Source organism: Mustela nivalis (assembly GCF_964662115.1).
Source record: "Mustela nivalis genome assembly, chromosome: 15".
Classification (NCBI taxonomy): domain Eukaryota; kingdom Metazoa; phylum Chordata; class Mammalia; order Carnivora; family Mustelidae; genus Mustela; species Mustela nivalis.
The window spans coordinates 17,481,596-17,497,486 of NC_139034.1; the positions used below are offsets into that span (position 1 = coordinate 17,481,596).

The following is a 15,891-nucleotide window of genomic DNA, read 5'->3' on the forward strand; positions in this document are numbered from 1 at the left end:
TGGTGATGCAACATGGGGGCTTAAGGGGGTAGGAGAAGAATAAATGAAACAAGATGGGATTGGGAGGGAGACAAATCATAAGTGACTCTTAATCTCACAAAACAAACAGGGTTGAGGGGGGGAGGGGGGTTGGGAGAAGGGGGGTGGGATTATGGACATTGGGGAGGGTAGGTGCTATGGTGAGTGCTGTGAAGTGTGTAAACCTGGGGATTCACAGATCTGTACCCCTGGGGATAAAAATATATGCTTATAAAAAATAAAAAATTTTAAAAAAAGAAATAACCTATGTAAACTGCCCAGCACAGTGCTTCATACACAGAAAACATTGAAAGTTACTTGTTTTTTGTTTGTTGTTTTTGTTGTTACTGATCTCTTCATCATCTACCCAAGGGTGAGAGTCCTAACATTCTACTATAACAATTTCCATTGTCTTCTATTTTGTGGCTTTATTGGTCATGGCTTTCCACCTTCTTCATCATCAGTTCATAAAAATAATCCTTCCATTCTTCTTGGTGAACAAACCACTCTTTTCATGTCAGATGTCAATTTCAGGTTGTTTTTTTTTAAAGATTTTATTTATTTATTTGACATAGAGAGTGAGATCACAAGTAGGCAGAGAGGCAGGCAGAGAGAGAGGGGGAAGCAAGCTCCCTGCTGAGCAGAGAGCCTGATACAGGGCTCGATCCCAGGACCCTGGGATCATGACCTGAGCCAAAGGCAGAGGCTTAACCCACTGAGCCACCCAGGCTCCCCTCAATTTCAGTTCTTCACGGCTGTATTGTGCCTGGGGGTTCCTTGTCACATCTGTATTAGTTAGTATCTGTATTAGTTACTATCCCAAATACTTAAGGACGGCAGAATCTCTGAGCAGCTGAGCTGTTATTTTAATAGCCTTTCTTACATTGAAGTAGACCTGCCCCCACAGAAGCCACTCAATATCACAGAGAAGCAGGTGGGCCATGAGTCCAGTTGCATGGTCCAGAATCTGCCAGCCTGTGAGGAATGGTTGGTATTATCTCCAAATTTCTATTACAAGAAAGGTTTCTAACTGTATATGATATTTTTAAGTTTATACATAAAATAGGAATGGTCTGGTGAAACCATCCTCCAAGAATGTTATATCACAATGCTGAAATTACATATTTAAATGAACATCATAAGGGAACTGGGTGGCTCAGTCAGTTACATGGCTGCCTTTGGCTTAGGTCATGATCTCAGGGTCCTGGGATCAAGCCCCACAACAGGCTCCCTGCTCAGCCGATGTCTGCTTCTCCCTTTCCGTCTGCCCTGCTCATGCTCTCTCTCTCTCTCTGTCTCTCTCTCTCCCCTTCAAATAAGTAAACAAAATCTTTTAAAAATATAAAAATTTAAAAATGAGCATCACCGAACCCACAGGAATAGATATTTTAATCTCAAATAGTTCATCTTTAACCAGAAAAAAATAATTTCAAAAAGGCATTACAGCAAAATTTTATATTACTATGATTAGAAGCTTCATTAATTTTTCCCTGACAGGACTGACGATAAAAATGTTCTCAGAACATCACTGATTTTACCTATGTCTGCATCTCTTTCTGACAACAGTGGCTGGCAAATTGTAAGGCAACATTTGCAGGAGGATCAAGAGATGGAGTAATTACCTGTCAGCCAGGCGACTCGGAAGAAAAGGTAATGAAAACCTGTTAGAATTGATCTTTTCTGTGCTCTGACGGCGTGTGTTGATTTTGATCCATCCGAGAAGCATAGAGCATGAGAAAGGAAAGTGCACAATGGGTCACCCCATTACATTCACAAGAAGCCTATTGGCTGTTGTAAGATGGAATGATGTTCAAACCATGCATGACTGTGTGTTGACGGGATTTGTGGAGAGGGGAGTCTTATTTTTGGAAAAGCAGAGGTATAAAAATGATCTTTTTGCTGGCCATCATTTAACTATACTAATCATCTCCTAATAAATCTGCTCTTCTTTTAGAATATAAAGCCAAATTTCATTCATTCTTCACCAAATTACTTAGTTTCGTCAGGGAAGGAAATCTTTGTTGACCTTTCAGCAATCACTCTATGATAGATATGTCTTTTCCCCTTTAGAATTGTTTTAATATACACCTCAGACCAGCTGACTTATAAATGTGTGCTGTATTGTCAGGGCAGTGGGGCAGAAGACTATGAATGGATTAAAATAATTTATTCTGCAATTATGTACTAAGTGCCTCCTATGTGGTCCACGTGGTAGATATGATAATGAACAACAGACAAGCATGCACTCTTGTGGAGCTTCCAATCCTGTCAGGGACACAGACATTAATCAAAAATCATATAGGCGCAAATAGCAATAAGTGGTATTAAGGAAAGAACCTTAAACTATGCTAGAAGGTAACAGAAGACCCTGATCAAATGTGGGGGGCAGTTCTGAGAAGCCTTCTTCATGGAAGTACCATCTCAGTGGAGATCCTAAATAGGAGCCAGAAGTGGCCAAGTGAAGGGGAGTGAGTAGAGAGCCTGTGCAAAGGTCCTGAGGCAGAAGGGGGATGTGAACATTTGCAGGAAATGAAGAGAGCCTGCGTGGCTGCAAGTGTAGAAAGCAACTTGGAGAAAAGTTTGAGAAGAGTCTAGGGAAGCTGGCAGAAGCCCGACCATGTGGGGCGTTGGTGTTTATCTTCAAAGAAATGGCAGGCAATTGAAATGTTTTAACGCATGGGTAGGATTAGAGTCAGGCTCCTGCATTCTACTCTGGAAACGGACTGAAGTGCACCACAGTGGATTAGGGAAGGCAAGTGAGGAAGCTGCTGCCCAGTCAGGCAGAGGTGCTACCTTGGAATTACGTCACCACTACTGAACAAAAGCATTTTGGATTGTGCACCCTTCAGAGGATGAGAAACCATCTTCCTGTATTAGACACAGTGCTTTGCTAACATGTAAAAACAAAAACAAAAAAAAAAAATGAGGGGTAAAATTTTTCAACAGAATACCAGTGGTTGGATTCAGTTTGGTCATTGTTTTGAGTGAGTTTGCAGTCCTCAGGGTAATGATCCTTGCTGTGGGTGAGTGCCCAGGTGAGGCCCTGGCTAAGTGTTAGAGAAGGAGTACAAGACTGAACAAGCAAACTACAAGACTAAGAAATATCTTAAATAGGGTTCTAACGCGTGGGTTGCAATTACACATCACGGCCCTTCTTGAGGACACATTTGTATCTGACATTGTGTCTTACAGAAAACTTTCATATCCCTGAAGTCATTAATCTTCCTAGGCGTGGGAGGCTGGGCAGGCAGTGGCAGCCCCATTCCATTCTAGATAAGGAAACCAAGGTTGACTGGTCCAAGGCTTCATGGTTGATAGACAAAGGGCAAAAATCATCTCCTGGCCACTGTGTCTGGAAACAGGCAAATGTACATAACAAATGACATATCTATAACTCATTTTTAAAATATGGGTTTTATGACGTCACATGAGATGTCTCCAGGAAGCATACCTGAATGTGCAGTTCAAAATACAACAGACTCTAGGCTTTCCATCAGTCCCTGCATATGCATCTGTGATGTCCTGCCGCAAATGACTTGTGACTCTGATTGTCATGGAATAACCTGTGCCATGAGCATACCCCAGAAGTAACGTATTAAATACATTATACATCATATATACACGTGCACGCGTGCACACACACACACGGGCTATGGTACAATTTTTTGCCACCCGGTAGCATTCACGCCTTTTGATTCCAGGCCCAACCCTCCCTCCACTATACTCTATTAAAATAAATCCAGTCCAGAGACACGTTACCAAGTTATGACTTAAAATTAGCAAAAACCAAGGTCAGTTCGTGATATAGTTTGTCTAGTGGACTATAAAAATAGTTGTCTAAACGTTTACCCTCAATCATCTAATTCTGTTGTATCTCTAATAATCAAATCTTAATCAGGAAAATGCAGTAATACAGTGCAGATTTTTGAGAATGAGGGTTAAAACAAAATCTACTATTTATTTGTTCATTTGTTTACAGCTCCCTGGTTAAATCTAAAAACTCAGGACTTCCAGTTAAATTATCCTTTTTCCAAAACATTCTAATTTTCAACTATGTGTCTCTGTTGTGCTTATAGTTTATTTCTATGGTTTTCTTTTGTACAGTTGCTCCCTCACCCATTTCTGCTCCACATCCCTCGAAGGAAGATTTCTGTTGTTTTTGCTTAATCTTCTTGCTGATGGTTTTTTTCCTTCATTTCTTCCTCATCACCCCCTTTCTGTGCATCTCTGTTGTAGTCGTGGTTCTTCTCATCCCGTTTCTGGTCTTGAGACTTCATTTCTTCATTCAAGTATTTATACATGGCAACTCTGTTAGCATTATAATAAAGGCTTGAGAATATAAACATGGAAAGAAGAAACTAATCGTTTTCAAACACTGTACATATAAAATCGCATTTGACCTTTTACAGCAGTCCTCTGGACAACAGTCCAAAATCCGTTTTTCCAATTTTGCAGATAGGAAAGTTGAGGCTGAGGCTACCTTTGCAGGCCAGATTCTTCCCACCCCCACAGTTTGTATTTAGTCTATTTAAAGGTAAAAACATATGTGGTGCAAAAACAATGAATACTGTTATGCTGAAAAGAAATAAATTATTTTTAAAAAATAAATAAGGTAAAAACATACACATAGATAAAGGCTAGAGGAAAATTTCCAGTATCCGGACAAGACCCGGGTGCCAATCATCATGGTGCTTGGACTACTGTTTTTCTTATAATAGAAAAATGTGTCGCTGTACTTAAGGCCCCCAAGTGGGGAAGTGGAAAACCAGACAGGGCTGTGTGTTTCAAGAAAAATGGGCTACCCTTTAGCACCCGCTTGAGAGAGTGTTACTCTTGCCCGTGTGAGAAACATCTCTACATATGTAAGATGCAAGCATCTGTCTGCTGACCTTGCTCACTCGGGTGGTCTATTAGAGGAGAATTCTCAGTGCATGGACAAAACAAACAGTTTCTTTGAAAAAACAAAAAAGTGTCTCTAATACTTGGGAAGTATTTTTGAGGGAAGGCTTATTTTAAAAGACAGGCATGATTAGTCAACGATTTAGGCTTGCAGGTGATTATTGGCCATTCTCCTAGAATATCGCACAGCATACGCTGAACAGAACGTAAGACGAGGAATGTGATCTGCTTGGGTCTCATAAGAGCAGTTTCTCTGATTTGCAGACCCTGCTTTACCTATGTTTTCTCAGCCCAAGCAAGAGGAGGGACAAATCTCTTCGTGACCTAAATCAGCACCTCTAATTAAGAATTTGGGTTTCCCATAAGTGACTCTTAATCTCACAAAACAAACTGAGGGTTGATGGGGGGAGGGGGGTTGGAGGGGTGGGTTTATGGACACTGGGAAGGGTATGTGCTACTGTGAGTGCTGTGAAGTGTGTACCCCTGGGGATAAAAATATAGGTTTATAAAAAAATAAAAATAAATTAAAATAAAAAAAAAAAAAAGAAAAGAATTTGGGTTTCCACTGACCTCTCCATTTCCTTCTCTGACCTTCTCCAATTCATCTAAGGGTGGCTACCACTAGGTAGTTGACATTAGTAGAAATGTGGGTCGGGGAGAACAACACCTGCTCCAGGTGCTCCAGATGGCAGCACGAGGCTTAGGCCTTCAACTAGTGAATACCACTCACCTCCCGGGTCCTGTGGGGCCTGGCCTGGCAAAGCTGGGGCTATTTCCATTTCACTCATTATAAGTGATGTTAGTTGGCACAGTCCCAATTCAACAGGTATTTCTGAGCACTACTGGAACATTTCACTCTTCGGACTCAAGTGCAATCATGTACATCTGGCCCAGCTACATTTCATCTTATATACAAATCGTCATTCCAATTACTAGGGTCTTTTTGGTCTCAGTTATGCACTTACTATCCCTGCATAATCTATGCACGAGAAGACAGCAACCTCTGTTCTTTACACAAACCAAACAAGACGGGTTGCAGTTTCTGCAGTTAAATTGTAACCCATGAAACATCACCCTTTGGATAGAGTCAATTACTCTTCTGTAAGGAATCCTCTTCCCTGCATTGACTGAAAACAAGTGTCTCCTGATGTTAAAGTTTTCTTAAAAATAGTAAATACCTCAGGCTGTGTAATCTGTATCACAGGCTTAAAGGTATTTGTCTTTCAAAGCTTTGAAAGATATCCATGGCTGAGGTCCAAAAAACTACTCAGCACACATAATACAGTAGTCACGGTGAGCCAGCCCCAAGTGATATTAGCAACGGGTGGGCCCATGTTGATTATACCCACTTAGGAGATTAAATGCATCTATGTATTCTTGAGGAAGGAAGCTGCAACCTTAGGCTAGGTTGTCTAAATTTTATCCCATTTAATTTAAACCAGTGGCTTTCAGAGATTAACTATGATGAAAATAAGAGCTATTAGAGTACACTGTGGCTCATCTTCTGTCAGGGTGAACATTTCTCAGATTTTTACCTGGCTGGTAATGGTTGTAAGCAAAGAACTCACTTCAGAGCAGAATACAGAGAGACCCGGACGGCTATGCTACTGTAATGAACAAAAATTAGATTATTCTGGGCTTTTAAGCTACCCTGCCTATGATCATTTTTTAATGTCTTGGTTTCTTGATTTTTTTTCTTAGTTTTGAGGAAACATACATCTAAATCCAATGTATAAATCAAGTTGTATTAGGAGTGCAGGAACAAGGCTTGAAGAAAATCCTTCTGGCCCAATAAAATGGTGCCATTCCCATAAAATTTTCAGAAGAATCTTAAGTCTGAAAGCATAAATACATTCACAAAGATTTATGAAGGGATTATTCTCAAAACCTGGATATAGGAAAACATCAGCACGGGAAGGATAAAAGGTTTTAACATTTTCCATAAAATCGCCCCCTAGAAAGGCATTTTTCACTATCTGTTTGGGAGCTCTAAATGCAAACGAGGCCCCAGCCTATGGCCTAGGAAAGGACTGTGAGATAATAAATAGCAAGGCAGCTTGCTCCAACCTACCTAAAAAGGAGTGTTTAAGAAGGATATTGAGAACTGGTCTGTGTCAAGTTGGCCATCCCCCAAGAAATACAGTTTTGTGCCTTGAGAGCTGAGTGGGAAGAATTCATGGACAATGAAATTCCTCAGCACCAAGCTGGAGTCAAAAAGTCTTTGCCTTTATTGAACAGAGGACATTCAGCTTAACTGGTTGGATGACCTTGGATTACAGCCTTGTTTTGGAAAACAGGAGAAAGACAGCAGTTTTTTCAGTACTTAAGGTTTGATTATAAAATGTCTAGGCATAAAGTTTTCTTAAAAATAGCAATTACCTCAGGCTATGTAATCTGCATCACAGGCTTCAATGTATTTCTCTTTCAAGGCTTTGAAAGATATTCATGGCCAAGGTCCAAAAAACTACTCAATAAACATAATACAGTAGTCATCAGAGCGCCCAGTTCATTGGATATTAGTAACAGGTGAGGCAAGAAGAGACCCTCGGAGGGCAGGGGAAGGGGCTGGGAAATGATAGTGGTGGGGCTTTATGTTTAAGATACTGATAAATAATTTGATAATTTTGTGTGTATAATGTACCTTATATTAAGCATAGTACACTAAACTGATAATAACCCAGAGATTTCTTTTAGAAAGAGCTTTAAAATAAGTGGTTTTCCTGTCAAGAATTAGAAACTAAGTTAGATAGGTCTTTAAATATTTTGAACACCCAGAACCAGATATACTGATCCATACTTAGGAATGGCCAAATTTTTTTTTTAATACTCTGTCAAACTCTGATCACCTTTCCAACATACTCATACTTTCCTTAAAACCAAGTCCATGGTTATGATATGACAATACCAAAAAACGGAAGCCATAATTGAACATGGCTCAATTACAAATTTATATTATTCTAAACTACCCACCAGTTCTAGATTGCTTTTAGAAATTGAGAACAAATTATTACAAGTGAAACGCAAGAAAATTACTTGTCATATCTCACACTTGTTTGGGAGTATATAGACTAGGTTTATTCCTTGGAGATGATTATATCTCACAGCCCTATAAAATATTCTTAACGAGGAAGGCAATCTGACTCTAAAGAAAATGCCACTTAGATTGTTAACGATATTCTATGTCTCTTAGATCCTCATAGCTTAGCAGATAGGAAGTCAAACGGATTAAAGACTCTGCCTTAACAGGTAGCAAAAGTGTAATTTCTTACACTACCGTTCTTTCAGATTACTCAGTTGGTCTCCTCACAGTTTTACTCTGTTCACATATTATTCACAGTTACACCCTAAAACCTTCAAGTAATAAAAGTTTGACCTTGGTGTCCAAGACTGACAAAACCTCTAAACCAACTAATCGGAGAACCTAAACAATTACCAATTATATTTTTCAGTGACATGTTTCCCATTCAAGCTTCTTTTTAACTGGACCGCTGTGCATGTTGAATGGGTACAAGACGTGCAACCATTTATCAAGTTTGGGCAAGCAATGCTAATACTGCTGACGGGTCTGCTCTTGGAAGAGGGCCATGCTTTCCGTTGCATGCATTACACTGACCCTGTACTTTCTTTCCTTTCCTTTGTTTCCTGTGCCATGCTTGCTGTGTAGCAAATGGAATCTCTTGCAGTAAGTTAACTTTCTTTCATACTCTTTGCCCATTTTAGGCATGGACCCATAACAAATCTTATTTTTACTATTACTATTATAGCTCTTAGCATGTTTTCCCCTTTGCGTTTCATTTTATTTTATTTGGTAGACTGAGACGTGCAGTGAATTAGTAGCATTCTGGGCTGCTTTCGTCCCAAAGTAGAAACTCAAGTTGCTGTGAACTCTCATACTACCAGTGGGATATTTTGAGTAATAACCCACATTATCCAGCATGTAACAAAGGGCAGAGTTTTCATAGCTAGGTTTCACCCTAAATTTATGAAGGTAATGTTGTTTTTAAACAATACTTTTTTTAATTTATCTGCAAGTCTCCAACAGTTATCTTTTATATCAGATTTTAAAAGATTTCTATAAAGAAAGGTTTAAATGATCAAAAACCAAAATGCTTTACTAAAACAGCCAAAGATCTAGTATGGGCTAACTAATGAGTGTAGCTATTTCTTTAAACTTATGTTTGGTATCAGCATTGAGAGATCAAATCAATCTAAATCTAAACCTAGAGTTGTTATTTTCCCCCCAGGAGCCAGGGAAAGGACAAGAGAAAGAAAATTTCATTGAGCATAGCCTTAGCCCATGGACTTTGATAACTTTTAACAATTAGGATCAAGATTGTATTAATATGATCAATAGGGTATTCTTCCTAAAGCCTAAGTTTAAATTCTTATAATTTCTTTCCCTAAACTGATTTGGGGGAACAATTTTAAGGGACCTTAGAAGCTCTCAGTTCTGAGCTGAGTTCTTTATAGTCCATTAGCAAAAGAAAGGCCCTATTTAACCTTACTTAACAACATTTGAAAACTGAACAGTGACATGTTTCCTTGAAGCCACACATTTAACCCACTTTCCCTGGTGACTGCTGAGCCGTGAAATTCTATCTTGTGAAGGCTGCTCTTTTCTTTCACAGAATTCCCATCTACCACCTAGGAGCTAACTCATTCTTAGAGTGAAACAGGAAAAGTGTAGAGCCAATTACAAGCAGATACAGCTCAAAGAGTAGTATGATCATTGGTGCTGGAACTATTCAAGATTAATTTTTCCCTCAAAGTATACATAAGCCATATAATGAAAACATTTTAAATTCGAGAGGTATCTATAGGGCTCAAGGGCCATTTTATATGATGCTTTTTAAATGTTTTTTCCATAGAAAGTTTTGAATGTTCCCTTAATTTCTCTTTTCTGTTAGCACTTGTAGCCCTTTTTTAACTCTGTAATTCAATAAATATTTACTGAGCACTGAGTAGAAGCATTGATCGTATGACTGACTGTTGTGTTTGCACAGACTTTGAGATGAGTGTCTGTACTCACGGCAGCCAGAATTGTCACATGGAGTAACTTCCCAAATTGCTGAATTTATAAATTTGACACCTAGAATGACTTAATGTTTTGCCTTTCGAATATACTTGTAATAATTGTTTTTGTTTTTAAAAACAATTTCAGTTTATACAAATTAAGACAACTGCAATTAAGATGACCACAGCTATAATTTGGAGATATTTAATTGGCAAACATAATGAAAATTTGGTGATTCACTGAGTCCCTTTATAGCTACGCCTCCTAATTAGTCATCTCCCAAGCTATTCTCTTATACTGTGAATTTCTCACTGATATTTATTGGCTGGATTTTGTTGTTCTGTTTCACCTGAAATAATAACAGCTAGTTATGTTTCCTTGATTTAAAAGAAAAAATGTTTTTCTCCACCGAGATTTCACTTGTTATATAAGAATGAGCCTTAATAACTGTTTCTTCCCATGCACGCTCTCTCTTTAGCAATTGGAACTGTGTCAGAGATTATACAAGCTGCACTTCCAGCTGCTGCTGCTTTTTCAGTCCTACTGTAAGCTCATCGGCCAGGTGCATGAAGTCAGCTCCATGCCAGAGGTGAGCCACACACCTCCCGACCCCAGGTCCTTCTGTGAAAATCATTCCTTTCCTTTTGTTCTCTCCCCCCATCCCTTTTATAACTGCCCAAGTGATTTCCTTCCCACAGAATTGATTTGCTTGAACACAAGACTTAAATATGCATTGTCTCATGTCCTATTCTCGTTTGGCCAGTGCCAGGACTAGGTAAAGCAAGTGACTAGGCACAAAATTTAAGGACAGCCCTGAGAGTGAGTGCCTCTCTAATGCTATGATCCTGGCCCTGGTTCTGGACATTCTTATTTGAAAAAGTTCCTGTGTTACGGTTTTTCTTCTTTACATTGACCTTTTCATACTTGCCCTCACATTCAGATTGAAGGAAATATCTATGTGACAATTGATTCTTTTCAGTTGCCCTGTCCCGCTTCGCATTAGGAGACTTTAATATTTCTCAAAGTAACAAACATACTACTTCCAAGTGAACCAAAATTTTCCTAGAAATGAAGAAATACTACTGCAGCATAGTACGTGAAATAATGACAATGTACGCTGCATATTATAGAAGCACAAAGGTCAAGTATATAATTCTGCTGGAGGCCAGGAGATTGAAATAGGAAAGCTTTCTGAAGGAAATCAAACCTGAGCTGTTTCTTAAAGAACAAGCTGGAGTTAGAGGAACTGAGGGCTAAGGAGAAATGTTCCATTAAGCAGCTGCAGCATGAACATAATGTGGTAAGAAAGGGAAGGCAACTATAGGGACAGCAGCTGTGTGGCTCAGCCAGTTAAACGTCTGCCTTCAGCTCAGGCCAGATCCCAGAGTCCTGGGATCAAACCCTGTGTCAGGATCCCTGCTCAGTGGGAAGTCTGCTTCTCTCTCTCTCTCAAATAATCTTTTTTAAAAAAGTAAGTGGAAGCAACTTATTTTTTTAAGATTTTATTTATTTTAGAGAGAGTGAGCACGAGCCGTGGGAGAGGGAGGGGGAGAAAAGCAGACTCCTTCCTGAGCACAGGGCCCCATCCCAGGACCATGAGATCATGACCTGAACTGGAACCCAAGGGTCATACACTTAACTGACTGAGCCACCCAGGCACCCCAAGTACAAGCAATTCAGTGTTGTTAGAATATGAAGTGCAAACCAAAACCAGAACCAGGCACAAGTGATATTAAGGGTTAGATGACAGAAGATACTATGCCTGGGGATATTTTAGTTTATGGCAGGGGTGTGGAGGATGGATATGATGACAGGTAGGCTGGAGACAGGAGACTAGTCCCTAGGCTTTTGCAATAGCACAGACAAGGATGAGGGTTTAAACCAGGACAGAAGGGCTAGGTATGGGGAGAGGACAGAAAATGAAAGATTAAGCACAAAAGATCTATGAAACTGATCAGGGGTTGGGGTGAGGAATGAAGGAGAAGGAAAAGTTGAGGGCAAGGCTCAGGTTCTATCTCCGATGAACCAGGTGACCCATGGTGCCACAGCTGACCCAGGGATAAAGGAAGTCTGAGGCCACTGTAGATTCCACATATAAGTGAAATCATATAGTATTTGTCTTTTTCCATCTGACTTATTTCACTTAGCATAATACCCTCTAGGACTGCCAATGTTGTCACAAAGGCAAGATCTCATTCATTTTATGGCTGTGTAGTTATCGTGTGTGTGTGTGTGTGTGTGTGTACCACATCTTTATCCATTCATCTATCAGTGGACAATTGGGTTGCTTCCATATCTTGGCTATTGTAAATAATCCTGCAGTAAACAAAGGGGTGCATTTATCTCTTCAAAGTAGTGGGGGTTTTTTCCTTTGGGTAAAATACCCAGTAGCGGAATTTTTAATTTTTTTTAATTTTTTGAGGAACTTCCATACTGTTTTTCACAGTGGCTGCACAAATTTACATCCTTGTGAACAGTGCATAAGGGCTTCCTTTTTCCACATCCTTGAAAACACTTGTTCTTTCTTAACTTTTTGATTCTAGCCATTTTTACTGGTATGAGGTGATCTGTGATTTTGATTTGCATTTTCCCTGATGTTGAGTGATGTTAAGAATCTTTTCATTGGAGTTTTGGCCATCTGTACATCTTTGAAAAAATGTCTACTCAGGTTCTCTGCCCATTTTTTTCGTCAGATTTTATGAGTCTTTACATATTTTGGAGATTCACATTGATCAGATACACTACTTACAAATACCTTCTCCCATTTAATAGGTTGCTTTTTCATTTTTTTATGGTGTCCTTTGCTGTGCAAAAACTTTTTAGTTTTGGGGCGCCTGGGTGGCTCAGTCAGTTAAGCATCTGCCTTTGGCTCAGGTCATGATCCCGGGGTCCTGGGGTCAAGCCCCATGTGCTCCCTGCTGAGCAAGGAGCCTGCTTCTCCCTCTGCCACTCACCCTGTGCATGCTCTCTTGCCCTCACTCTCTGAAATAACATGTTTAAAGAAAAAAAAAAAAAACCTTTCTGGCTTCATGTAGTCACATTTGTTTATTTTTGCTTTTTTTTGCTTTTGTCTGAAGAGACCAGTCCAGAAAAACATTGATAAGACCAATGCCCAAGAGTCTACTGCCTATGTTTTCTTTTAGGTCTTAAATGTAAATCTTTAATGAATTTCATTTTTGTACATGGCATAAGAAAGTGGCCTAATTTTTCCAACACTATTTAGTGAAAAGATTTTTTTTTCTTCTCCATTATGTATTTGTTGCTTTGTCAATTAACTGTGTAGGTATGGGTTTATTTGTAGGCCTTCTGTTCTGTACCAAGCATCTATGTATCCTTTTGTTCTAGTGCCATACTGTTTTTAATGACTATTTTAGTTTTGCAATATTGTTTGAACTCTGGGGTTAGGATACCTCCAGCTCTGTCGTTCTCTCTCAAAATTGCTTTGGCTATTGGTGCTCTGCTGTAGTTCCACACAAATGTTGGGATTATTCCAGTTCTGTGAAAAATGCCAGGGGTATTTAGACAGGAATCACACTGAAGCTACAGATTGCTTTGGGTAGTACTGACATTTTTAAAAATAGTAATTCTTCCAATTCATGTGTGGTATATCTTTCCATTTGTTTGTGTCCTCGTCAGTTTCTTTCATCAATGTCTTACAGCTATCAGAGTATAGATCTTGTACCTCCTCACCTTTATTCCTAGGTATTCTATTCTTTTTGATGGAATTGTAAACAGGACATATTCTTAATGTCTCTTTGACAGTTCGCTATTAGTGTACAAAAATGTATAGATTTCTGTATATTAAGTTTGTATCCTGCAACTTTACTGAATTTCATTTATTAGTTCTAATAGTTTTTTGGTAGAATCTTTGAAGTTTTCTATGTATAGTATCATGTCATCTGCAAATAGTGAGTTTATTGTCTTCCTTGCCGATATGGATGCTTTTTCTTTTACTTGTCTGACTGCTGTGGCTAGGCCTTCCAGTTCTATGTTGAATAAAATTGGCAAGAATGGCCATCCTTGGCTTGTTCTGATTTTAGAGAAAATTTTTTCAGTTTTTCCCTGTTGAGTATGATATTAGCTACAAGGATGTCATATGTGACTTCCATTATGTTAATGTATGTTTCCTCTATACCTAGTTTGTTGACGTTTTTAATGAATGAATACTGAATTTTGTCAAATGTTTTTTAATCTATTGAGATTATCATAATTTCTTTCATGTTAGTATGGCTTATCACATTGATTTGTAGATATTGAACCATCCCTGCCTCCCTGAAATAAATCTCCTTGGTCATGATAAATGATCCTTTTAATATATTGTTGAACTCTGTTTGCAAATGTGTTGACAGTTTTTACATTTATATCAATCAGGAATATTGGCCTTTAATCTTTTTTTCTGTACTGTACTTGTCTGATTTTGGATTTTGGATTATACTGGCTTTGTACAACGAATTTGGAAGCATTCCATCCTCTACAATTTTGGAAATAGTTTGAGAAGAATAGGTATTAAATATTTTTCACATGTTTGGTATTGAGTCACTTGTGAAGCTATTTGGTTCTGGATTTTTTGTTGGAAGTTTTCATTTTTTATAATTTTTTTATTATGTTAGTCACCATACAGTACATCATGTTTTTGATGTAGTGTTCCATGATTCATTGTTTGTGTCTAACACCCAGTGCTCCATGCACTCCTTGCCCTCATTTATACCCATCACCGAGCTCACCCATCCCCCACCCTCTCCCATCTAAAACCCTCAGTTTGATGTTGGGAATTTTTGGATTATTCAGTTTCATTACTAGTAATCAGTCTGTTCAGATTTTTCTATTCCTGATTCAGTCTCGAAGACTGTTTCTAGGAATTTATCCATTTCTTTTATGTTGTCCAATTGTATAATTTTTCATAATAGTCTATTAGAGTCTTTTGTATTTTCTGTGCTGTCAGATGTGACATCTCTTTCACTTCTGATTTTATTCATTCAATGAATGTCCTCCCTTTTTTTCATGATGAGTCTAGCTAAAGGTTAATCAGTTCTTTTTTTATTGTGTATTTTATGTACTTTTTTGTTTCAAGTTTTTAAAATTCTAGTTAGTATAAAGTGTAATACTGGTTTCAGGAGTAGAATTTAATGATTCATCAATTACATACAACACCCAGTGCTCATCACAAGTGCCCTCCTTAATGCCCATCAGCCATTTAGCCCATTCCCCACTAAACTCCTTTCCATCAACCCTCAGTTTGTTCTCTATAGTTTGCCTCCTTTTTTCTTTCTCCCTTCCCCTGATGTTTGTTTTGTTTCTTAAATTCCACATGAATGAAATCATACAGTATTGTCTTTCTCTGACTGAATTATTTCGCTTAACATAATGCATGTGAAAAGATGCTCAACATCACTCATCATCAGGGAAATACAAATCAAAACCATGACGAGAGGGGCACCTGGGTGGTTCAGTCAGCTGAGCATCTGACTCTTGGTTTTGGCTCAGGTCATGATCTCAGGGTCATGAGATCAAGCCCGATGTCAGGCTCCACATATCGTGGGGAATCTGCTTGAAATTCTCTCCCTCTGCCCCTTCCCCCACTCACTGAACTCACTCTCTCTCTCTAAAATAGATCTTTAAAAATCACACAAGTCAGAACAGCTAAAATTAACAACACAAGAAATAATAGGTGTTGGAGAAGATGTGGAGAAAGGGAACACTCATATTGTTGGTGGGAATGTAGACTCTGGTATAGCCACTCTGGAAAATAGTATGAAGATTCCTCAAAAAATTAAAAATAGAACTACCTTATGAGCCAGCATTATACTACTAGGTATTTACCCAAAGGATACAGAAATACTAATTCAAAGGGTCACATGCATACTGATGTTTATAGCAGCATTATCAGAAATAGCCAAATTATGAAAAAGCCCAGGTGTCCATCAATTGATGAATGGATAAAAAAGAATGAAATCTTGCCA

General features: G+C 38.8%; 1 protein-coding gene across 12 annotated transcripts in view; it reads left to right on the plus strand.

Moving 5' to 3' along the window:
- The window catches only part of FRY (FRY microtubule binding protein), a 446,915-nt gene that overhangs the window by 425,152 nt on the left and 5,872 nt on the right, over positions 1–15,891 (plus strand). For 7 of the 12 annotated variants that reach the window (XM_082700313.1, XM_082700306.1, XM_082700305.1 and 4 more), the window contains 3 exons: positions 1,585–1,668; positions 8,582–8,599; positions 10,410–10,520. In XM_082700313.1, the coding sequence (XP_082556439.1) occupies positions 1,585–1,668; positions 8,582–8,599; positions 10,410–10,520 (213 nt within the window). The remainder of the gene's footprint in view (positions 1–1,584; positions 1,669–8,581; positions 8,600–10,409; positions 10,521–15,891) is intronic. The other 5 variants (XM_082700315.1, XM_082700308.1, XM_082700309.1 and 2 more) reach the window with 1 other exon arrangement.